Below are 27,219 nucleotides of genomic sequence, written 5' to 3' on the forward strand. Positions count from 1 at the left end.
AAAGATTCACCTCGTGTTTAGTTCAGAATCATTATCAGACTTTTGAAAATGTGTTTTAAAAAAGAGAATAATTAACACTGCTAATTCATTTTCTTCCAGAATCTCAATATGACAAAACTTGTATTTTAAAACTAGAAAAAACGATTTAACCAAAAATGTCATAATTTCATATTATATTCTCAATGCTTTCAAAGCCCAACCATTAAGAAATTAAACAACATGCTTTCATTGAGAGAATTGTTAAAATCTATACAATTCAAGCTAATGAAATATTTTATTGTACAAAATAAAAGTGGTGTTTTTAAAAAAAACATTTCCAGGCCCAGACATCCGCAGGAGTATGTGAGGAAAGGATTCCACTGGAGTATAATAAGCAATACTCAACTGAATGAAACCACAAATCCACCCTCCCTATAGTAAATACTAACATTCGCCACAGGCTTGAAATTCCTGTAGCATCAGTAAATGTATTTTTAAAAATATTACAAACATGCTTATGATGCATAGGAAGATGGAAAAATTTAGACTTAACTGCACACCACATGTACTCCCAGCTTTTCTAATTTACAACCAGTTAAGAATCACAAATATCCAAAGAAAGTATTTTAAAATAGTATATATGATTCACTGGTAAGTGATTTTTATACTCAAATAAATAGTATAAAATGAAATATTCTCATTTCATTTTAATGTCACATTGAATTTTAGTACTTTTCAATCCAAGAAAAAAATAAACTGAGACATGGTCATGAGTTCAGGATTATATATATTACAATTTGCCTTGTTATAATACATTTGTGGCTTTATGATAAAAATAACTCAGGGACATATGGAATCCAAGCTAATTTGCATAACTGTCACAAGAAAAAAGCATTAAATGCATTTCTGAAATAAGTATTTTCATTTAATTCAGAATCTCAAAACAGCATTAGACCTTGGCCTTGTTTAAAAAAAGTTTAGTTAAACACTAAGCTAGCTAAATAACCTTCTTGAAAGGTTTAAACACAATTGATATAGAAAATGCTTTCCCTCTAATCTCAATCTTACATAAATGAAAGAGGTAAGGGGGAAAAGGTAGACAATTTCTTTAGCAGCATATATGGCTAAATCCATCAACCACCTTAAACTAGAATGTCCATTATTGACCCCATTAAAAAGAACTGGGCATATATCAAAAGTTACCCACTTCATAAACCAAAAGACAATAATTTTAGGGTTACAGTAAGTAAAATATTTTTGAAACACTTCAAAAAACTTTTGACGTTAAACTAGAGGAATCATGTCTTCATTGTAAGAAAGAAAGGCATAAAAGAAAGTAAAAGACATTTAAACTAAACTGATTTTCAATCTTCTTTGAACAAAAGAAATAAAAAATAATGGTTGATTAGCTAAGCTCTGTGCTCTAACCAAACTAATTAATTACAGTGATTTTAAATGGCAACAGCCCATCTGACTGGGTAGCTTGACAGTTTTGAATACTTTTGCAATGATTTTTTTTAAAACGCAAAGACACTAAAATGATCCGGTCATGCAATGTTCATCTTATGCATTCTGCATCTCTTTGCCAATCTTGTAGCTAAGGATCTTGTTCCAATCAATCTTAGTGCGTGTGACTGGCAACTGTCGACGTAAGGCTTTGAAAGTAGTGTCCGACATTGTCTGATAATTCTCACTGATGGCAGTCTATGAAAAACAGTAGTTAAAAGTTTAAAGAAATAAAAGGAACGGAACAATGTATAAAACACACAGATGTTTTAGGAAAAATCTTTATTTAAGCAGCCTGTTTCACTGTTTTTAAAAAGCCAAATAAAAACCCCAATATGGTTTTAAAAGCTATTTATAAAAGCAGCTAAAAGAAAAAGCTTATAATCATTTTGAATAATTAAATTTAATAAAATGAAATTATAAATTAGATTTACTATCTGTGTGTCCTCATTTTGGATCTATTTTACTATTTCTCTCAGAACAATTTCACAAATTACTGTTTGCAAGGAGTGGAAACTTGTCCAATACACAAATTAAATGTTTAAATTCAAGAGTGCAATTTAGAAGCAGGTAAAGAATGTAAAAGAGTACAAAATGAAATATGATCTAAGGAGATCACATATAATCCAAATGCTTTGGGAAGTACCTCCTAAAGTAGAATTTCCAATCAGAAACAAAATAACCATTTAAAATCTTGGCCTATTTTGACCAATACTCAGAAATTACAGTTGGCTAAAACTGAGTTTTAGCTACATTTTGACAAGTTTGCCCTTGAACTAAAACAAACAAAAAACACACAAAAAAGACTATCTTATTATAGTGAAACAATGAAAAAATTCAGGCTTATGACTGAAATTAAAACTTCAGTGCCATTATTTACAAGCAAATATAGATTATACAATATTTTTGAAAATCATACCTGGTATTCATTTTCTGCAGCCTCTACAATCTTTATAAATTCTTTTGCTGTTTGTACCTCATTCTGAATGAAAAACAAAATCAAAAGTAAATAAAATAGTAATTTAAAACTACACCATTATTACTTTTAAATAGGTATGTCAATAGATGTATGTTTAATGATTTGTTAATAAATAACACAGATGGAAATTATGACAAAGGGAAAATATTGTAAGATGAATTATTCTAAATTCAAGGGGAACTAGGCAAAAATGTTTTAAAAGTCTACAGAATGAGCATGGCTTTAGTGTTTCACTGGTTAAGGAAAGCAAAATCTTAATAGTACATGCTGATGAAAAATTCAATTATAACACTTAACAAGCATTTCAAAAATCTTTACGGGTAAGATGTTAGTCACAGATTTCTAATTAATGACTATATTGCTAAATATTTACTGAACAATATTTACCACCATAATGATACATTTAAAAAATATTACCAATTAGAAAAAGCATATTTTAAAGTTTAAGGTGCATTTTTTAGTGTTTAAATATTTTCTGGAAAAAATTTTAAAAAAATTTTTTTATATTGGAATTTTATTCCGATATAATGCATTTCTTTGCTTCTTTCCTAACACTAAAAGTTAACAAGTGTTGATGTAAAATTATCGAACACCTTACTTTACATATATTATTTATATATATTTACACATGTATTTATATAATGGGTACATTTTTTCTATCCAAAAACAGTAAAGCAACAATGAAAATCCTCTAAGATAAAGTGAAAAGGTAATTCCTAAAACACTCAGCACAAATTGGCATATTAGTCAAGTTTAATTACTACAACGAGATCTCACAACTCCACAGTCTATAATTTTGTAGACAAATCTCTCTTAGGAAGACTCTTTACTCAATGTCAAACTCCTCAAAGAATACTAAGTACCTTGTTACACAAATAATATTACATATATACTCATGATATAAAACTATATTGAGTACAATGTCTCATGGAAAACCAGACATTAGTAATTATCTTTCCTGGCAATTTTGCAAGAAGAATACTACTTAGCAAGAAAGCAGAAATCACCTAAGTGCTAATGAAAATTTGAAAAAAACCAATAGAAAAAGAAAATTAAAAAAAAGAAAATCCAAAAATCCCATAGCTTTCATTTCTTTTCAGGTAGCATCTGGCCTAACACACTCACACATGTTTCTTAATATTAAATCAAATGTTTTCTTAAATTAAAAATAAACTTTAAAAAATATTTGTAAGTTAGCTAATTTTGAATATTAGCAGTTGATGTTTATAATATACTAATGCTTTTAGGTATACAACACATTTGATAAATGTTTATCAGAAATGTCACTGTTAACATATTATAATACCTTTGGGACAAAAAAATTCTGCAAAGAAATAGTTGCATGTTCAATGAAGAGAATGTGTGAAAGACCTCTGCAGGGAAAAAAAACCAAGTTCAAAATTTCCAGAATTTGAAAGCTGAACTTCAGAAAAACTTCATTAAATCATACTCCAAATAGAGAAAAAAAATACCATAGGGTTTAAAAGTTAAGTACAGGAGCACAGATGTAAATTTAAAAGCTAAAACTATAAAATTCGTAGAAGAAAACACTGGAGTAAATCTTCACGATCTTGGGTTAGGCAATGGTTTCTATTAATATTCCAAAAGCATAAGTTGCAAAAGAAAAACTAAACTGGGCCACATCAAAACTGGTATCTTCTGTTTTGCAAATGATACTACCAAGAAAGTGAAAAGACACACAGAATGGGAGAAAATATTTGTAAATCATATATCTGATATAGGACTTGTATCAGAATACATAAGCAACAATTACAACAACAATAAAAACATAAATAACCAATTAAGAAATACACAAAGAATCTGAAAAGACATTTTTCCAAAGAAGCTATTCAAATGGCCAACAAATACACAAAAAGATGCTCAATATTATTATCCATCAGGAAAATATAAATAAAAATCACAGTAAGATGCAATTAACAGGGGCTTCCCTGGTGGCGCAGTGGTTAAGAATCCGCCTGCCAATGCAGGGGACATGGGTTCAAGCCCTGGTCCAGGAAGATCCCACATGCTGTGGAGCAACTAAGCCCTTACACCATAACTACTGAGCCTGCTCTCTAGAGCCCACGAGCCACAACTACTGAGCCTGCGTGCCACAACTACTGAAGCCCACGTGCCTAGAGCCCAAGCTCCGAAATGAGAAGCCACCGCAATGAGAAGCCTGCACACTGCAACGAAGAGTAGCCCCCGCTCACTGCAACTAGAGAAAGCCACGCACAGCAACGAAGAACCAAAAAAGCAGCCAAAAATAAATAAATAAATAAATAAATAAAAGATACAATTAATACCAACTAGGATGGCTATAATAAAAAGGCAGACATAAGTTTTGGTGAGGATGTGGAAAAACTGGAAACCTTATATACAACTGATGGGAATGTAAAAATAGCGCAGCAACTTTGGAAGCAGTCCGGCAGTTCTTCAAAAGGTTAAACTAAGAACTACCATACAACCCAGCAATGCCACTATTATGTATACATCAAAGAGAAATTAAAACAATGTCTACACAAAAAACAGTACACACAAAGGTTCATAGCAGCAAAAAGTAGAAAACAACACAAATGTCCATCAACTGATAAATATATAATGTGGTATATGGATTATTATTTGGCTATAAAAAGGAATGAAGTACGACACATGTTCTAACATGGATGAACCTTGAAAATATTATGCTAGGTGAAAAAAGCCTGTCGCAAAAAATCACATATCGTAGGATTCCATTTATATAAAATGTCCAGAAGAGGAAAATCCAGAGTCAGAAAGTAGATTCATGGTTGCCTAGGGCTGAGAGGGGTTTGGGGGAAGGGCTGGTGGGAGGGAATGGGGAATGACTGCTAATGGATACAGGATGAAGGATGGAGGATGAAGATGTTCTAAATTAGATCGTGGTGACTGTTGTACAACCCTATTAATATAATACTTAAAAAAAAAAAGTAATTTATACTTTAAATGGGTGAACTGAATGGTATGTGAATTGTATCTCTTTAAATAAAGCTGCTAAAAAAAAAGTTAGGTACCAATTTCCAATTACTTACCATCTTTAATCTATCTGAAACACTTTAATCTGAAGCAGAAATACTACTTAAAATGTTAATTCCAAAACCGCTCTAGTTGTATAGAAGTATTAGGTTGTTTAAATTTTATTTTGGAATTAATTACTTACAGACACTGTTAGGGAATCTTGTATATCTTTATGACTCACTAGCTGAACATTACCATCTTCGTAATAATGAACCTATTAGAAAAAGAAATTACAGAAACCACATTACAGGAGTTATCAAGATCCTCATGGCTTCAACAATCACATCAATGCAGATGACTGCCGATTTCAGCTCTAACCTAGTCTTCTCTGCTGAGCTCCTGACCTTAAACTCCAGCAAGCCTCTTCCTGCCCTCAGGCTAGCGAGGAACTAGGTAGCAGTTCCTGTAGTTACTCAGGCAAGCCCTCCATTGACTGGACTGCTGCACATTTGTACCTCATAGATGTTCTACTGGTATCTAAACTCAAGATTTCCAAAATCAAACTCACAATCTTCTCTCCCAACACCACTCGTTTTGTGTATTTCCACCAACCATTTAATTCCTCAAATTCAAAGACATGAATTTATTCAATAAACATTAACTGAGTGATTACTATATAAGACTGCTACTACAGGAGGTTCTAGAGACATAAACCTTTTAAAAATACAGCCCCTGACCTCATATTTCAACACAACATAGTAAGAGGTACGTACAAAGTACATTAGCAATACTCCAGACTCTCTCTGAGACATAACAAAGGACTTCAGAAAAGAGGTAACACTGTACTTGGGTTTAGTAAAATGAGTATAACAAACTAGGGAAGATGAGGAAACTGAGCTTAGTAGAGAAGAGCATACTTCAGGAAAGGCCTGCAGGTACTTAGGACTGGAATGTGTGTGCATTTGGGGAGTAGGAGCTGTGGCTGGCGGAATATACAGGTAGGTGACAAGTCAACCCTGGGCCTTCTATGCCATGCAAATATGTTTGGACTATCTAGTAGGTGAGTGTACCACTAAGATGGTCTCAAGTGGCAAGTAACATATCCAGATTTAAATTTTTAAAAATCACCTTTCTTGATGGCAATGTAAAAAAGTGGATTAGGAGATGGCAAAGGGTCCAACAAATCAACAAAATAAAGTAACCATTATAAACCAGGCATCATGCCAAGTGCTGAAGATAGAACCAGACAATCCTGGCTCTCAACAAGCTCTGGCTCAACAGGGGCACATCTCAGAAATTACCCAGGTGAGAGCTAGAGGCCTAACTGAAGGAAAAAATAATGTCAACAATAATGGCTACCATTCAACAAGCACTTTATGTCTGGCTCTGTTCTAATCATTTTGCCCATATTAACTCATCTTCAAAAAACTGTATGAGCTATTTCATTGTTGCTGTTTTCTTTTTTTTAGCTGATGAGGAAACAGAAAGAGCTTAAATGACTTCCTGATGTCATACAACTAATAACTGGCAGAGCTGGGATTCAAACTCAGGCAGTCTGGTTTCAGAATCCATGCTCACAACCTCTATTTTCTAGCCCCTAAATGACAGTCACACCAAGACATAACAAGTAATAGGATAAAAGACTAGAAATAATGTATACTGGAGTCAAATGATAGAGCAGTGCATCTGATTCATCTTTATTCCTTTATGGCTCTTAGCATAATACTTTTCATGATAGTTAAGCAACAAATGTATTGAATAAATAAGTGAACCAAGATAGAAAGAAATTAGTCAGTATTTTTCTTTAACTTATTTAGTAATATTCATATTTACATCCTCTTAGTTATCAAATTTCTTCTATATAAACATTTGAGCTTACACTGAGTCAATTCTAGTGGGTTTCACATAAGAAGCCAAATATGAGTACAGAAGATACTTAGGATATATGTAGTATGTACATGTGTTAACATATATATATACTTATACATCTATACACACACATATATTAATATTATACCTCACTCAACTCCACTCCAATTCAAAAGACAGAACAGCACAACTCAAACTCAGAAGATGGTTGGATGAATAAATTGTATGACGAGCAGACCAAATGGTAGCATCTAATTTTAGCTGTGTTTTTAGAATCTGTCAGCTATCCTTGCAGATTTTTGATGACTAGGGAATGAACTGCAAGGTTATTTAAAAGATGAAATCAGCACTACTTGTTTTTCCCATTACCTCAAAACAAAGACCTGGAAAAGAAAGTTATTGAGTACTATGAAAATGTAAACATATGAATTAGTTGCTTCTCTGCTCAGAATCATCTAGAGATCAGCAAATTCTTTTTACTTCATACCTGAATTTTCAAGATGCCAACCACCTGAGTGGTTGAAGGAGTGATTGTAAACTTCCACTCTGACCTCCAACGACCATTCCTTAAAAATAAAAACAGCAGCTGTAAATAAGGTAGGGAAAATAATTTGAATAAATTTTAAGTTCCAGATTTAAATTTCACTCTACAGTATAAGAGAGTGTGGGGGATGGACGCTGGACATTCTTTTTTTTAATCCCTGAAATATTCAGAAGAGTCAAGAGGTTATATGTTCAGTTATGAGCTACATTTAACTTAATCTTCATCCTGCTGATAAGAAAGGACCTATATAATGGATGCAACCTCAGAATTCTAAAGCTAAGGCTTAAAATACAGTTCAAAACTACATCAGTTTTCTGACTTATGCTTTAATTAAGAAAAAACTGAATAAATGTTCAGATTACCAGGGGCTTTCACAAGTTTACCATCCAGTGAATGATACAAAATCCCGTAGTTTTAAAAGAATGGATAGTAATACAACATTCTTAAGGAGATTTTGATATCTGGAAAGAGAAGGGCTTTAAAGGGTTATAAGCATCAGATTTTTTTCCCTTTTCCAATTTTAGGTTCAAAGTTTCCACATAAAAGGCACATACATCCTCCTCCTAGACCCCAAAATGATTTTTGGTATAAAATTGATACAGATTAATTGTAAGAAACTGTGACATTACAAACAAGCAACAGGCATGTTATTCATTTTTGTCTCCTAGATAATGAATTTTATCCTAATTTTTTCCTGACAGCCTTTTCATAGCAACTTCTTTTCTTCTGACCTCTATTTGCTCTTTTGCATACTAAAGACATATTCTGATACGTAAACTTATACCTGGCAGTTTTTTTTTAAACAGTATATATTTCTAAAACAGTCACAGAGCGAATGGATCACTATACTGGCTTTGCTACAGAATTATTTCTGTGTTCCCTTCAATATTCAATATTGCAGTCTGCCCAATCACAAAAACCTGCAGAATGATAGCACTCTCATACCTAAAGTTAACACTTACCATTTGAAAAGTACTATTATTAGAACAATGTGTATGTTCTACAAAATAAAACATAATTTTATAACATGGTTTGATTTTGAGTGACTTAGCCAAAATTATCCATTGAAGCTTGGTTCGAAAAAGAACTTAGATCTATTCATTTTTATTTCATGATTCCAAAAGAAGTTATTCCTTTTATTTAGGTATTAGTATCAAGCACTAGTGAGTTCTAAGCATACACATTTCTGATTTATAATGACAACATGCATATATCACCACTGATTGTGAAAATTAAAAGAAAAAAGGAATTCCAAATCAAGTAATCGTACCAATTTGAGAACTATTTCAAAAGATCCTTCCAAAGGCATTACTATATAGTAATAGTAAACTGCACTGCATAGACAGTACCCTTTCTTTCATCAATGGAGTAAACAGTCAAGATGTCCTAGCTTTTAATTATATTCTTCCCTTCTCTTCTATTAATGCTTTAATTACAAATGTGTATTTATTCAACAAACATTTATTAAGCCCTCAATACTGCTAGATGTTAGGGAAACAGTAGAGACCAAGAAAAGAATGTCCCTAGTGAAATCTAAGAAATGACCAAGACCAGAATCTTCTGATTTTTATGCTATCTGCATTTGAGGTGAACTGAAGTAATTTCTTTGTACCAAAATATTTAGATTTTACTGAGGTTATTGTGATATGTGATGTCTAGCACTTTGGAATGTCATAAAAAATTATCTTTTCCAAAAAGTGGAAGTGATTTTTAGCTTCAATGATGTAATGTTCATAGTGGTAGTTTAGAAAAAAAAATTCAGCTATGTGAAGTGAAACAGACTAGAAAATTCAAGGACATCATTTTCATTTTATATATGCTAACACTCAAACTGTATTTCTGAAAACTAGTAAATTTACTGTAACATCTCTCAATATATTTTAAACTAAAACTTAGTAACGAGTTCAATCCCAACAAAACTGATTTTATTATATATATATCCTGGCAAAAACAGCATAAATTAATAGCAATTTTGTGAAGACTGATTTCTTAGGATACTGGTAAATTAATGCTACAAGTTTTTAGGCCTAAAATAGAGAAACTATATTTATATCAAGGCCATACAAGTAAGTTAATACAACAGAATTTTTAGGAAACTGCAGCTTGTCATTAAGGCCTATGTTTACAAATAGTATTTACTTTCCTTCAGTGATAATGGATCTCTCTCCTCCAAAAGTTCCTGTAACCTTGCATTTATTTCTGTGATGGTTAAGTAGTGGAGCAACCTTGGGCCATAGACCAAACTGGTCCACAGGGGTTACTGATACCTGCTACCCTACCCTTAACAGCACCACCAACCAACTCGGCTAACAAGTCAAAGACTAATATACTTAAAAGGTAAATATTATGACCATACTTACTCTGACAGCCTCAGAATGTATTATCAAAAAGGGAGGATAAAAGTAAAGATTTCATTCAATTCTGAACTTATAAAGTCTTGGAGAGCCACAGAATTTTATAACAGGAGATATCTCAGAAACAGTCTTGTCTAAGAATAAAAAGGCCCAACAACTTGTTAAAAGTCCAAGATTACGAGTGCAAATCAGTGCTTCGGGGAGCTGGACTTTTATAAGGGATAATCAAATGATTTGTACAAAAATTATAAGACATGACTGTAATTTGCCTCACTGGACAAAAATGTCATTACTTCCTCACACTGGCCAACCAAGCACAAAGCAATCCACATGAAAACATCTACTTCAGAGTCACCAAAGTTCACGTACCAAAACACGATCATTCTTCACTTTATAAGTACCTCTGCCCTCCTCCCCCATGCAAGTCTCATTCAGGAACAACCCCTTCTCAGAATGAGCATATGGGCCTGCCAACTGGTCTGCTCACAGGCACACGTTCCCTCAGAATGCTGCTTGCTAGTCTAAAAACACCCCACGCTCTGCCACCTTCTTTTCACTGAGTGTCAATAGATTTACTGCTACCTTTAAAAGATAAGGTTGATTATGGAACAGATATTTTTCTTATATAAAAAGGCTTAAGTTTTATATTATACTGTTCTTAGTCAATCATACACAAACAAGGTATAGGCCCAAGCAATAAAGCAAGAACTACAAAGAGTCTATAAGCAGTGTCAAAATTCCCCAATACACAAAATTTTAACTTACCAAAAGTTTTTTGCTTGAAACTGATGGCTTTCTATGCATGCAATAATGGTCTGCTGTCCATCTATTTTTTTACCATATACCTTGTTGATAAAGAAAATAAACACAAGAGTGAATTTAGGGCCACAGAATGTCCAACTTTAAACATCTATAAAATACTGAAAATTGTACAGCATTTTGGCAAGAACATATAAAAGAATACAAAGTTAGGTCATCATTCCAATACAGTAGCTAGAAAAACAAATACTTAAATATGTACACCTAATCACAGATTCTTAGTGAATCATAAAATAGCTCACCATTAATGAAGTACAATTTATTGGAAAAAAAAACTAACTGTACTCTTCAAATATTCATAAACATCCCACAATCTCAGGGGTTGCCATTTCTCTAGACATTTAAAATAAAAAAGTATTGAGATAGAAGTGAGAAAGTTAATTTACTTATAACTAAGAAAGTTCACTAAGAGAATGCCTGCAATGGTATGATGATATTATTTCACCTCTTGCCAACTGCTTTAAAAAAGCAATGAATAATTTGTCTTTCGATCCCCTGGGAACAAGTAAGGACTCTCTAACTCAACCTCACCACCTTATTCTTGAGGTATTCTTCCAAAATAATCTTAATCAACACGGTTATAATTCAAAGAACCTGTAAGGTATTTTAGGTTATGTTGCTATACTTCTCAAATAATTATTGAGAGCTAGATACTTAAAGCGACCATATGAATTTCTGTCCTAACCAGGAATCTTCTGAAAGTGAAATGAGGTGGCTATTGGTAATACTAATAATTATGTTGGGACAGCAGGTATGAACCAGGATGTATGGTCATCTTAGGCTGGAGAGGTAGGCAGAGGCCAGGTTCACAGGGCCTTGAAAGCCATGTTCAGAAGCCTGGGCTCTATCCTAAGTGCAACAGGAAATCTTTGAAGAATTTCAAGCAGGAGATTTCATGATCTGATTTGCATTTCAAAAGATCACTGGCTATGGAGAAGATCACAGAAACACAAATGTGGGGGACTAAAAAGCATACCTAGGTACAATCTATGAAAGAAAAAAAAGTACTCCTACTTTCTATCATATTTTATCCTGAAAATAAAAAATAGGTTAAACCTATGAAAGAACCACATTTAAAACCTTAAGAAATTTGATTATAAAACACAGGAGGACAAGAGCTCACCTCCAAATAATTTTATTTGTTCTAAGATCTTGTAATTTAATGAAAAGAAGTTTGATGTAAACTTAGGGAGATGAGTCATGAACATGAGATTAAAGAATCTCATCATATCATGTTCCTCAAATCAATGTATGAGAATTACCACTTGGATTTAATTCAAGGTACAACCATTTTTCCATTTTTGACTATCATAATACATTTACTATTTAAAGTTTCTTGAAAAAAATAGTAAACATTCTTAGAAATATTTACTTCAAAAAAAGGAATATTAAGTTATAAAATGTCCATTCTGTAAGTTACTATAAATTTCAAGATATCACAAAACCACCGTCATATTTACATAATACAAAAGAAAGAAGTGCACGCTGGATGACTTACAGTGCAGACCCCATTCGGATAATGTTCTTTTACATAAGCTCGCAGAGCAGCTTCTACTGAAGTCCTCCAAGATTCAATTGCATTTTCTGCTTCATATGGTCTTGGATCAGTTGCTTCCTTTCTTAAGTGATCAAATTTGAAACAGATTCTGTTTTTAGGATCCAAAAACTTTCCATTTCCCAGGTCACCATGTTCTGTAATCAATACCTTCAATGATGCAATGAATTTTGGAAAAAAAATATTTAAAATAGCATTTAAATACTGATATATTATTATACATTCACTTGAACTTTTTCCTTAAAACTATAAAATAATTCTATTCCAAGCAACTGGTTTAACTATATGGCACAAGTATAATACTTCAAATGAGTAGACTATAAAGACAATGAGGCTGCTCTCATTCAGCTCAGATCAGTGGATCTGATTTTCTCCCAATATAACATCCAGCTACCCGGTGGGGGAAAAAAATCCATCGTCTAATACCCTGCTGGAGTTAGGTTTTTTTTTTTTTTTTTTTTTAGGAGTTATGTTTTGTTTTCTTTTTGAGAACTATGGACAGTTTACTATTTCTGTTAACAGTCTCCAGTTCCTCAAAACTAAGGAACTGGTAATAACCTTCACTGAGAACGGTTACAAGGGAATGTTTTTAATCCACTTAGAATCCTCTTCAGTGTGTCCTACATTACTCCTGGGCCCACAATCTCATCTACTGTTAAGTGCCTGCTGCTTGTTTTTATTAAGATAATCATTGACAGTTGTTTTCAACTGACTTCCAAATTTTAAAAAATATAATTTCTTCATTTATGTGCATTTAAATTATACACGCAAAAATTTGACATTTTGTGCTTTCTTTTAAAAAAATTTCGCTCTTTTTCCTTCCCATGCGACTCTCCCAATCTTTGACTCTATACCTATGTCAGGACTCCCCCATCCCTTTGATGTAAATTATACAAACACAGGATGTACCCTTCTGAATTTTTTTCAGTCATATTATCCTACACAGATAAATACATACACATCTCTATATACATACACACACAACCAGGGTTTTTTTTTGGTCACTGTTCTAAAATAATGGAATGAAAATGCACACATATTTTTCTGCATCTGGTTTTTTTCAACATCAACACTTTACAGGAATCCTTCAGAGTCAACTGGTAAACCTCTCATCATTCTTTTTAATGGTTGCATACTATCCCACGATGTGGGTATAACAATTTATTCTGCCATTCCACTACAGTTGGACCATCTCTTTATTTCCAGGCTGTTCTCTTTTTGGGAGGAGGGATAGGCACATGAAAAATGTTAAAGTATTATTGTACACATATTCTAACATACTCATGTTTCTATTTCCACTGGATGCTTCTATTTCGCTTAGACAGATTCTCAGCAGTGAGGACAGTAGGTACAGGGTTTGTATATTTTTAATTTTTAATACATAATGATTGCTTTCCAAAAATGGCTGTGACAATCTACATTTCTGCAAACAATATATGAGATGCTTCCCTTCACATTATCACCATCAATAGGTATACAGTTCTTTTTTCAGTCTGATGAGTATAAAATATATCTCATTACTTTAATTATATTTCTCTGGCTCACAGGTCTAAATATCTCCAAGTTTGTGGGCCATTTTCTCTTCTATGAGCAAATATTTTTTAATATTTTTCATCTGGGTGGGTTTTTTTCTTATTAATTTATAAGAGTCCTTTATTTAAGGTATCTGTTTTATTCTACAGTTAAAATAATTGATATGCAGCAAAATGGCCATCTTTTCTTTTATAGTTTCTGGGCTTCCAGTCTTATTTAAGATGGTTTCCCCTGCCCTTAATTATACATTTAGACTCTTTTCTACTAAAATTCTAGTCATTTTACAAATTTTTAATCCACCTGAAATTTATTTCTATATATTGTGTAAGACAGAGGACTGGTTTAACTATATGGCATATGTAGTTGATAGAAACCAGTGGTACCAATACCCTTTATTATATGTCTGTTTAAATTATAACCTTATCATGTATAAAAATATTCATATATTTTGGGACTAAATTCTGGCTTGATATGCTGCTCTACTGATCTATTTGTCTACACGATACCATGCTGATTTGACTTTACATTGGTTGTAAAGCACCTTCTGCTATCTAGCAATGCAACTGTCTCTCACCACTCTTACATTTTTCTTGTGTTTCTTCAAGCATGTTTTTCATATAAAGTTTATGAAAATTTTGACCAATTAAAAAACTATCAGGATTCTAATCAAACTGCATTAAATTCATATTTTAGTTTTTAAATAATTTAACTTTCTACCTCAAAATGGAATTCAGTGTGCTTTTCCATTTGCTCAGAACCTGTTTTATGTGTTTCAAGATAACCACCATTTTCTTCACATTCCTATGCATTTCTTGTTAAGGTTTATGTTCAGTATTACCACTATTTAAAATGAAACTCCTCCCCCTCCAACCACTACTAGGGTAAAGTCCCTACTTGCCACAATAGAGGAAAGTTAATGCATTTTGTACACTTACCTTAAATTCAGCCACCTCACAAAATTCTGTTAAGTCTAATAGGTTTTTTTGGTTGGGAGGTTAATTTATGGGAGTTTCTCACTATTTCTAAATATATAACTCATGTCACCTAAGAGTTTTCCGTTCTTTTCCAAAGCTTTAAGAGTTCTCATTCTCTTGTCTTATTTGCTATACTTCCATTTATGATAAATAATAATGGTGATAAGTTGACATACCTGGCTAATTTTCTATGTTAACTAAAATTATATTAGTGTTTACAGTTTGATATTTACTACTGGTTTTTGTTAAACAGTATATTATATTTAAGAGGTTTTCTTCTATCCCTATTTTACTTAGGGTTTTTGTAATGAGGATTAGCTGCTGGATTTTTCAAATCCCTTTTCACTGTCTATTGATGTATCATAAGGTTTTTCTCTTTATTTGTTGATTAAGCAATAAGAGCAATATATTGCCTTACATGGTACCACTCTTGCATTCCTGTAATAAATTCTATTTAGTCTTGGCATATTATTCTTTTGATATATTTCTGGATTCTGTTTGTTAATATCTGTTTAAAGTTTTAAAATCTATAGTCATATGTGAGATTAGTATAGTTTGCTTTTTTTTTTATATTTATTAGGTTTAAGTATTAAAATTACAGTAGGTTCATAAAATGAGTTTGAGAGCTATCCAACATTTTAAAAGGATGCATCCCTGGATCCAGCAAATCTTTTAGGGATTTACCTTAACAAAACAATGGTCCATGTGCCCAGAGGTACAATGATGTTCAGTACAGCACTGTTTATAACAGTTAAAAAAAAAAATCAAAAACACAAAATCTCCCAAGGAAAAAAATAAATTTAAGAGCTTCATGAAATGAAACACTACATGCCTTTATATATATGTGTGTGTATACACACATGCATAAATCTATCTATATACCTACCTACCCACGTTTACTTTTTCCCTTCAGTTATAAGTCATCTTCTGTCTGGTCTCTCTTTTTCCCCTATAACTACGAGACTACATATTACATAATGAATAATGCCAAACACAAGCTTTAATATAGTTTGCCACTGAGAACTAATTGTTACTACTCTCTCTTATGTTTTATCTCCAGTTCCTTCTTCATATTGTTTTATATAAATTGTGCTTCATGTAAGCATGATAGAAACACAATCACTGTTCAATTACTAGTAACTTTAAACCAAAAAATAAAAAATAAGAATGCTAGTGACTTTTGGGGCTTTTCTTTGCTTAGCAATTCCAACTTGCACTTTGGAAAGAAAAGATTTAATAATTACTAAATGCTAAGTTACTCACATGAAGAACTGTAGAATTCCAGAGCAACTAAATTATGACATAAATCTTACTAATATAAACTCTAGATTTTGGATTAATATAGGATTGATTTTTTTTCCTATAAAAAACAAGAAAGTAGATTTAAAGCAATTATCTTCTAAAATCTTAAAATAATTACATTTGAATATTTCTAAAAGGGACTTTCTGCTAATAGCATTATTGGTCTCAACAAAAGAAACTACATTTTCAATTACTTTGCTCCTAAGTGGCTATGATTAAAATGAACGCTTTTTTTTTAACCTTTAAACATACCACTTCACAATTCTTGCAGGATACACTAACCATTACAAATGAAATAAAGAATATCAGATCCTGTGTTTATGTGAAACATACCTGATCTTCATAACCTTCAATTTTTACTGGAGTAAACTGGTCCAAGTTATACTGTGCAAATGCACTAAAAAAGAAAAGGGTCAATTATTTTAAATTATGTATTTAATGTTCTTAAAAAAATCACAAACAATTCACTGTCAAATAAAAGTCTCCTGCACTGCACATGGCAAGTTAAATAAAACTGTTAATTCTCTACTACTGATCTTATATTAGGTATAAATATTATATAGGTATGGCTTTTTAAAACCCGGTGAATGACACCCAGCTTTCAATGCTTAGCAAAAAAATTAAATCAGTAAATATAATCAGTCCTTTCCTTCAAAACCCTGAAAGTAAAGGTTAGCCACTTATAAGACACATACCCAACTATTCAAGTATATACTAACATTTAGTATACAACATACCGGGAAACAGAGTAGGTGCTGTGAGAGATGCAAAGAGTAATTAGACAGATCAAAGGGCTTACAGTTGAATAGGAGCTATGATAAACATAATCATAACACAAAGCAGAAAGTACCATAAGAGAATGACCAATAAACATCACAGAGAATATATATTTTTAAAAATTACATTCTGTTGAGGCAAGGGTAAGAAGAAAAGAGAATCAGGGGTGATATCATAATGGAAGTGATACTGAGAAATGGCCTTGAAATAATGGGTAGGTTCTCTGGTCTTGCAGAAATTGGAGGGATGAGAAGAGTAATTCAATTAGAGGGACCAAGATGAGCAAAATACAAGAGGAGAAGATAGGTTAAGTCCAACATCACAGAAAGCACCAAGCTCAATGCCTGGCACATAGCAGGTGTTCAGTTATATTTACTGCCTTCAACTGAAAGGTCCTGCATGATGGAAAAATTACTTCATTTGGGAGGCAAAGCAGAATTACAGAAGCTTTTTGAGAAAAGACAACCAAGAACTACTTCTGAAGAAGATTAATTTGGCAGCAGTGTGTATGACAATTGGGTGGTGGAGCAACTAGAGCCAGGAAAAGCAGTTGGGCTATCATTAGGCAAACGTCCATGTTAGAACAGCTGAGAGTCTGAACTAGGAAATGGTGATGAGATAGATTCAAGAATAAAGCCTCTCTCTACTTTCTTTCATATGAGTAAAGAATAATGTATTACATAATACATTTGTAGGAAAAACTCTCATAGCACAAAAAAATTACCTAAAAAATAAAGATCACACTGTATTTTATTAAGTCTATAACCTAGGAAATCTCTTCCACTTACTAGGAAAGACAGTGAGAATTTTAAAATTTAGGAGTACATCTCTAAATCTAATCTACTTGGAAGCTTTTCAGATTACTCTGGATGGTAAAATGTCCACTGAATTTTTAGGTGTTAGCTACTGAATCTCCTCAAGAGAGGAGGTTGAGCAAAGCATTATTGATGAGTTAACAGGAGACTAGTAAATGTAAAAACAGCAAAGTAGGATTAAATTCCTAGCTGTCAAATTCCTGACACTGCATGTCAAAAAAAGATGGGAGTAAATATAGAAATGTATGGAGGGAAAGGGAGATTTTCTTTATTCATTAAAACTGTAATTTTCATAGGAATAGCCCCAACATAGCCAGGCAGTTACTATCCCTTAAATGAATTTACCTCAAAAGTATGTTTGAGATTAAAAAGTATTCTAAATCACTTAGAATTGAGGGTTCACTTTCCAGTAAAAGACATATTTAAATAATAAATTTAGATAGTAATTTGGTCTTGGGTCCTTTACTGCTTATATCAAACCCCATTCATCTATAATCTGGGAGTGGGGTAAGAACAGGAAATCTGAAAAGGAGACAATGAATATGAAATAGGTAAAACTGTATCTTAAATGCTCAAAGCAAGTTAAACAGGTGACAATTATGCAGTATGGCAGGAAAGGTACTCACTAACCTAGGAGTCAGACTACAGAATATCTAGGTTTTGTTCGAACCCTGATATTAGCTAGTATGGGCCTGACTTACCATATCCACAAAAAAGGGGGGTTTGAACTAGATGACTTCCAAAGTCCCTTCTAGTTCAGAAAACTTACTCCATTTACCCACTCATCATCCATTTACCTACCCCTCCACCCATGCAAATATTTAGGTGTTAAGCACTCTATTAGACACAGTGAAAACAATAATTTCTCTGCCCTTGTAGAGTTCTGTAGCCCAATCACCCATTTCTAAGTCACCTGTTCCTGTATTTAGATTTTTTTTTATACCCTTTACCATTAGTCATTCACACCTTATACTTTTTACCATGTGTTTCCACATCATCTCTCTTATTTACTATTCGAATTGCGCTCATCATTTAAACTCAGCTCAAAAACCATCTCTAAATAGAAATTTAAAATTTCTTCCTTTGGGCTCCAAAGGTCTTTGATATGCCTCTATATTTTATTTCAGTTGGCCAGAAATTCAACATGTCTGACTCCCCACTGGATAATCCCTAAGAGGTTTATTTGTCTCATCATCACAGTGAAGTCTGGCATTCGTCATGTCTGTTGAATAAAAGGCTATTTCTGGATATTTCAAAGTTTTCTAGACTTGGAAGTACCAAGTCTTCAGTATGCCTAATTTTACTATGAAATACACTGAATTTATGCCCTTCAGTAAAGATGTCCCATTAGAACCACTTTTAAGAATAGCCATGTTTCCCCCACCCTTACAAAAAGATAGGAAGAGGAATTTCTCAAAAATAAATTTAAAATTAAAAGAGTTAAAGCAACAGGAAAAAGGTGGAAGAAAGGAGGAAAAGAAGTACACAGAAGGAGCTGTACTTGTATAAAAGAAATTTAGTATCAAAAAATGCAACCTAAGAAGCAGTAGGACTATGGCTATGCACTTACTTTGGTGAAACTGCCACTAGGACACATTTTAAATGTTTTTACAATGCTTTCCAAGCTTATGTTATATAGGTCTGGACAGGCTCAATGACAGGTGATACATTATCTTTTGAGGATGAAACCAGGTTTGGAGGTATTTCAAAAGTAATTCAGAACCAAGTCAAGTGAACAATGGGGGTAACAGCATGTTTGTTTGAAAATTATTTCACAGACAGGACACTGTGAACCAGAGTAATATAATTCTGAAGTCAATCAATGATTTAAGGTGTATTTCTGTACTTCACAGATAACTTCAGATTGCAAAATGAATTTGAACAAAGAGTTTTGAGAAACTCTTCTGTACAAAGACTACTACTGAAGTCAACAAAAAGAATCACTTCTTTCTCTTCTTGTTTATCTAGTTAGCAATCATTTACTGAGACTATAACCACATGCAAGAAAACCTGAAGTTTCTACTGAAGGTTTTGATGTTTTTTGAGGTCATACTATAAACATCTTGTTTTATCATTAGGTACTGATTTCCTCAAAGACTAATCTCCTTAAAAGATCAGAATATCAGGCATTTAATGTACATACCTCTTGAAACATGGACCAAGACTGTCCCTGAAATTTGGTTCATAATAAAAGAGAAATATAGCTCATATTCCAGTTTTTTTAAAAGAACTCCAATTTATTTAAATGTAACAATCATCAGATAAATACTCCTTTGGACAAATAAAATTTCAATGCTTTCATCATTTTTTATTCAAATGTGTAACTGTTTCATACCATTTATATAATTATGACTATTTTTCTGACCTTCATTAAACTTTACTCTGCAGGGGAAAAACTCTTCTTTAAACAAACGAACTTTGTTATAAAGCAGAAACTAACACACCATTGTAAAGCAATTATACTCCAATAAAGATGTTAAAAAAAAAAAAAAAAAAAACAAAGGAAGTTTCTCATTTCCTTAACTCAAAAAAATTCACTAATTTTTGCACCTACACGAAACAACGCACAAATTTATTTACCACAGAGAACTCAGAGGAAAAGGTTACTTTGAAAGTACTGTTGTTACAAGTTCATAAATGTTGTATGTTTTCTTTACTTCCGTAAGACTTTTGTCAACATGCTATATGCTATTATAAAGAAAACTAATTTTACTTGGGTATGTAAATAATTTTAAAAGGTTTAAAGAACTTAGGAATAAGAGGCCATTCACCCAGAAACTAATAACTAAAGTCAAAGATATCAAGTAAACTGATTTCTATTATGCACTTTAATATAATAATTTAATGGGTGGAAGCAACCCGACTGTCCACTGACATGTGAATGGATAAACAAAATGTGGTGTATATATATATATATGTATGTAAACACACACACATTCAGTGTTAAAAAGGAAGGAAATTCTAACACACGCTCCAACATAAATGAACTTTGAAGACATTCTGCTAAGTAGAATAAACCAGTCACAAAAGGACAAATATTGTATGACTCCACTTCATACATTAAATAGAATGATGGTTCCCAGGGGCTAAGAGGAGGGGAGAATGGAAAATTATTGCTTAAAGGGTATGGAGTTTCAGTCTGGGAAAATAAAAAGTTCTGGAGATGGATGGTGGTGATGGTTACACAAAAATGTGTATGTACTTAATGCCAAAGAACTGTGTGCCTAAAAATGGTTAAAACGTTAAACTTCATATTAAGCATATTTCCCCCACAATAAAAAATAATAAATAAAAATTTCTATTGAAAGATAAAAGGTCATAAAAGACCCGTAATAGCCAAAACAATCTTGAGAAAGAAGAACGGAGCTAGAGCAATCATGTTCCCAGACTTCAGACTTATACTACGAAGCTACAGTAACCAAAACAGTATGGTGCTGACACAAAAACAGATACATAGATCAATGGAACAGAATAGAGACTCCAGAAATAAACCCACACACTTATGGTCAATTAATCTATGACCAAGAAGGCAAGAATATAAAATGGAAAAAAGACAGTCTCTTCAATAAGTGGTGCTGGGAAAACTGGACAGCTACATGTAAAAGAATGAAATTAGAACATTCCCAAACACCACACACAAAAATAAACTCAAAATGGATTAGAGACCTAAATGTAAGACCGGACACTATAAAACTCTTAGAGGAAAACACAGAAAGAACACTCTTCGACATAAATCACAGCAAGATCTTTTTTGATCCACCACCCACAGTAATGGAAATAAAAACAAAAATAAACAAATGGGACCTAATGAAACTTCAAAGCTTTTGCACAGCAAAGGAAACCATAAACAAGACGAAAAGACAACCCTCACAATGGGAGAAAATAGTTGCAAACTAATCAACGGACAAAGGATTAATCTCCAAAATATATAAACAGCTCATGCAGCTCAATATTAAAAAAAACAAACAACACAATCCAAAAATGGGCAGAAGACCTAAATAGACATTTCTCCAAAGAAGACATACAGATGGCCAAGAAGCACATGAAAAGCTGCTCAACATCACTAATTATTAGAGAAATGCAAATCAAAACTACAATGAGGTATCACCTCACACCAGTTAGAATGGGCATCATCAGAAAATCTACAAACAACAAATGCTGGAGAGGGTGTGGAGAAAAGGGAACCCTCTTGCACTGTTGGTGGGAATGTAAATTGATACAGCCACTATGGAGAACAGTATGGAGGTTCCTTAAAAAACTAAAAATAGAACTACCATACGACCCAGCAATCCCACTACTGGGCATATACCCAGAGAAAAACATAATTCAAAAAGACACATGCACCCCAATGTTCACTGCAGCACTATTTACAATAGCTAGGTCATGGAAGCAACCTAAATGCCCATTGACAGACGAATGGATAAAGAAGATGTGATACATATATACAATGGAATATTACTCAGCCATAAAAAGGAACAAAATTGGGTCATTTGTTGAGACGTGGATGGATCCAGAGACTGTCATACAGAGTGAAGTAAGTCAGAAAGAGAAAAACAAATATCGTATATTAACGCATATATGTGGAACCTAGAAAAATGGTACAGATGAACCGGTTTACAGGGCAGAAATTGAGACACAAATGTAGAGAACAAACGTATGGATACCAAGGGGGGAAAGCAGCTGGGAGGTGGGGGTGGTGGTGTGATGAATTAGGCGATTGGGATTGACATGTATACACTGATGTGTATAAAACTGATGACTAATAAGAACCTGCTGTATAAAAAAATAAATTAAATAAAATTCAAAAATTCAAAAAAAAAAAAAAAAGACCTAAATGTAAGACTGGAAACCATAAAACTCCTAGAGGAAAACACAGACAACACTCTTTGATATAAATCGCAGCAATATTTTTTTGGATCCATCTCCTAAAGCAAAGGAGATAAAAGGGACCTAATTAAACTTAAGTGCTTTTGCACAGAACAGGAAACCATCAACAAAACAAAAAGACAAAATGAACAGGAGAAAATATTTGCAAATGATACGACTGATAAGGAATTAATATCCAGAATAAATAGTTCATACAGTTCAACAGCAAAAAGACAAACCACCTGATTGAAAAACAGGCAGAAGACCTGAATAGACATTTTTCCAAAGAGGACATACAGATGGCCAACAGGCACATGAAAAAATGCTCAACGTTGCTAATCGTTAGGGAAATGCAAATCAAAACCACAGTGAGGTATCACCACACGCCTGTCAGAAAGGCTATCATCAAAAAAGAACACAAATAACAAATGCTGGAGAGGACGTGGAGAAAAGGGAACCCTCCTACACTGTTGGTGGGAATGTACATTGGTGCAGCCACTGTGGGAAATAGTATGGAGGTTTCTCAAAAAACTAAAAATAAAACTAGCACATGATCCAGCAATTCCACTCCTAGGTATATATTGGAAGAAAATAAAAACACTACTTCAAAAAGATACTTGCACCCCAATGTTCGTAGCAGCATTATTTACAATTGCCAAAATATGGAAGCAACCTAAGTGTCCATCAACAGACGAATGGATAAGGAAGAAGTGGTAAATATATACAATGGAATACTACTCAGCCATAAAAAAGAATGAAATTTTGCCATTTACAACAACATGGGTGGACTTGGAGGGCATTATGCTAAGTGAAATAAGTCAGAGAAAGACAAATACTGTATGATATCACTTATACGTGAAATCTAAGAATACAACAAACTAGTGAATATAATAAAACAGAAACAGACTCACAGATATAGAGAACTAGTGGTTACCAGTGGGGAGAGGGAAGGGGGGAGGGGCAATATAAGGGTATGGGATTAAGAAACACAAACTATTATATACAATATAAGATAAATAAGCTACAAGTATGTATTGTACAACACAGGGAATATAGCCAGTATTTTGCAGTAACTATTAATGGAATATAACTTTAAAAAATTGTGAATCACTATGTTGTATACCTATAACATATATAATATTGTACATCAACTATACTTCAATTTAAAAATGGGAAAAAAATAACAGGAATTTAAATCAGAAGCAAAATCAGGTATGTCTAGAAGTCTGTTGCACCTCTACCTTCATTAGGATTAACTCTAAAGAACAAATTTATTCGATAAAGCCTTACAAACATTACAAAAATAGAATTAGAGCAAATTTCCCCCATTAGTCAGGATTTCACATTTTGGGTAGTACACTAAGATGAAAGTAGGTGACTGGATGATACTGAACACTCTTTGTAAGGCACCTGAACGTTTAATCTCCTCATTTTCAAATGAGTAATGAAGTCCATTAGCCTAAAATATGGGTCCACAGGCCTTATTTAGGGAGGTGGGAGAGGGAAAGAGAACCAATTATTTCTCTGAAATCTTAAGATAGCTGTGGCAACTCATGATTGTGGTCACTGGTCCAAAGATGATGTACTAGGATTTAGAACTGCTTAGTTCTTTGAATCACTCACAAATCTAGTAAATACTTATTAAGTAAATATGTGTCAGATACTATGTTAGGTATTTATGGATGAATAAAATAAGCTCCTAACCCTCAAAAATCTATTTCTTTTTACTGAAGTACAGTGCATTTACAATATTGCAAGTGTACAGCAAAGTGATTCAGTTATATATACATATATATATTCTTTTTCAGATTCTTTTCCATTATAGCTTATTACAAGATACTGAATATAGTTCCTTGTGCTATACAGTAGGTCCTTCTCAAAAATCTATTAGGATCAAGCATTTAACAGAAAGTAAAATGTAACTACTGCATAAAATTTAAAGTATCACAATTTCACAAATCAAAGTTTCTAAAATAATTTTATCCAACTTTGCAAATGTCAAAATACAGTATTGAGTATATAAGCCACTGCCAAACACACAATGAATAGAGAATTTCATGTTATAATTGTGTCTCTATATCCTTCTGTGATCAAAAATATTTCTCTTCTAACCTAGTATATACATATTATTATATATATTTGAACTTGATGTGCAAATATCTATTTCATGGATTAGTACCTAAAAACCACTTTTAAAATATTTTTTCCCATGTCACTTTAATTATGTTAATATAATGCATAATACTTACTGGGCTGCTCCTTCCCTGAGAAGATTATCATTATTAAGCAGTAACCGAACATCTGCAAAACAAACATTATTTTTTCTATATTACTATTTTCCTATATTTGAAATTTCTATGGAATGAATTTAGGTTATTTTAGTCATGTGTTAGTATCCTACCCACCCCCCAAAACATGTATGGGAGATCAAAACGTCACTGTGATGACCAAAATAACCACAAAAACATATCATGGTATTAATAAAAAAGAAAAGATTTTGGTAAGGAAATAGCAGATGGAATGAAATGAAAATATATGTTATTTCATACTCTTAATAGTCAATGCAGGCAGACTATAACATGTCTCCAAAGAACTAAAGTGGAGATAAGCTACACCAAAAAGATGGTGTGATAAGATCTGCCGAAGACTGAGCACTATGCCTCTTAGTCTGACAATACTATCATGAGTTTCAAATGAATTTGCTCTATGGAAAAAGTGATTAAACAAGAAACAGCTTGTGAACGCAGTACAGATGTAGGCATTTTGTTTCTCAGACAGCTCATGTTCAACAACAGATGAATGTGTTGAGTTAGATACAGATAACTACTTTATTTGATTTAGTAATCTCACTTTGGTTGTTGATCCTTAACTCTGTCCTAACCACAGACTCAACTATGTAGACACATGCCTTTTAATCATTAAAACACAACTTTAAAACTACAATTTTAATTAGAAAAAAAAATCACATAATTTCACCAACAAACAAACAAAATTCTACTCTAGTCTTGATGTATTTTCTTTCATTATTTTCCCTATACACTTGGCTGTTTTACATAATTGCTATCATAAAGTACATATAACAAAGTATCCTAATTTTTTCATTAAATGAAAATAACAAAAATAACTTAAGTACCTTCTATTAAGAAACTGGTTAAATGTAACATAAACAGACAATTGTTCTTATAAATAGTGTAAAATTGGGCATCCAATAGAAATAATGTAGATACGCATTTATCAACTTGGAAATATATACACGATATAATAAACAGGAAGGGGAAAACCCAGCATGTATAGTATTATATTTATGCAATGTTATATATATGTGTCTAAATTGAGAAATGTTGGAAGTATTTCATTCAAACAGTGGAGAAGAGAGGGTAGAATTTTGTGTAATTCTTAGATTCTTTTTTGCTCTTTGGAAATTTTAGAATGACTATGTATCATTTTTACAAAAATAATAAAGACATTCCAAAAGAAAAAATATTGCCTATTCACATACCTCTTTTTAGCAGTAAGTCCCAACTTAAAAAACAGTATCCGGCTAACCACTAAAATAATACTAATTTGATTTCTAAATTAACTGATTTTAAACAATGGAAGCTTCTGCCTAAAAAATTAAAACACAGACATTTACAATTATAGGTATTCTTATCTCACAAAGTAAACTGGGAATTCGATTTGATAAATATGATTACTGTACCTTCAATATTTAAAGCATAATCATTAACAGCAGTATTGCATGCTAGGTAGTGTTATCTTTTTTCAGTTATACCTAAATGGGAAAATAATTTAAAAGCAACATCCATATGATCCAGCTATCTTTACTCTGGAAAAAAAGTCCAAACTACTATCATATGAAGAATACAGTGAAGGAAATAGAGAAGAATTTGAATAAAATAAAAACTACTCTTAAGAAGGGATGTGGTTTCAAGTCAGACCACACATCAGAACAATGGGTGGGTGGGAGTCTTTAAAAAAAAAAAAAAAAAAAAAAGGTATACATTTCAGAGCTCCAGCCCAGATAACACATCAGTTCCTGAGAATGAAGACCAGAAATCTATGTTTTAATGATTCTTACATAGCCAATCTGGGAAATAGCATTTGGGAACCACTGATCTAACAAGATTTTATGACTCTGAAATTCTAAAATTTGTGGCTTCCATGGAATCATTCTGATGTTAATATTATCAACAGAAATAGCATGAAAATAACCAAATGCATATGAGATTTCCCCCTCAAATACTTAACTCCTTTCTCACTCTAAAATACTCCCTCATTTAAAACTTACATAAATATCTTATATTCCCATTTCCATTCCACAGTCCCAGCCCAGGTCTACTGAACGGCTCATCCTAAATGCCCTAGTCCTCA

General features: G+C 32.7%; 1 protein-coding gene across 1 annotated transcript in view; it reads right to left on the bottom strand.

Annotated features, from left to right (window-relative positions):
• Positions 1 to 255: 255 nt before the first annotated feature.
• The window catches only part of CAPZA2 (capping actin protein of muscle Z-line subunit alpha 2), a 53,891-nt gene continuing 26,927 nt past the window's right edge, over positions 256 to 27,219 (bottom strand). Inside the window, exons 3-10 of the mRNA XM_036863833.1 lie at positions 25,098 to 25,149; positions 16,724 to 16,787; positions 12,525 to 12,731; positions 10,973 to 11,052; positions 7,797 to 7,875; positions 5,643 to 5,714; positions 2,405 to 2,467; positions 256 to 1,683 (exon numbers count right to left, since the gene is read on the bottom strand). Coding sequence (XP_036719728.1) covers positions 1,543 to 1,683; positions 2,405 to 2,467; positions 5,643 to 5,714; positions 7,797 to 7,875; positions 10,973 to 11,052; positions 12,525 to 12,731; positions 16,724 to 16,787; positions 25,098 to 25,149 — 758 coding nt within the window. The 3' untranslated portion in view covers positions 256 to 1,542. The remainder of the gene's footprint in view (positions 1,684 to 2,404; positions 2,468 to 5,642; positions 5,715 to 7,796; positions 7,876 to 10,972; positions 11,053 to 12,524; positions 12,732 to 16,723; positions 16,788 to 25,097; positions 25,150 to 27,219) is intronic.

This window comes from Balaenoptera musculus, chromosome 9 (genome assembly GCF_009873245.2).
Source record: "Balaenoptera musculus isolate JJ_BM4_2016_0621 chromosome 9, mBalMus1.pri.v3, whole genome shotgun sequence".
Lineage (NCBI taxonomy): Eukaryota > Metazoa > Chordata > Mammalia > Artiodactyla > Balaenopteridae > Balaenoptera > Balaenoptera musculus.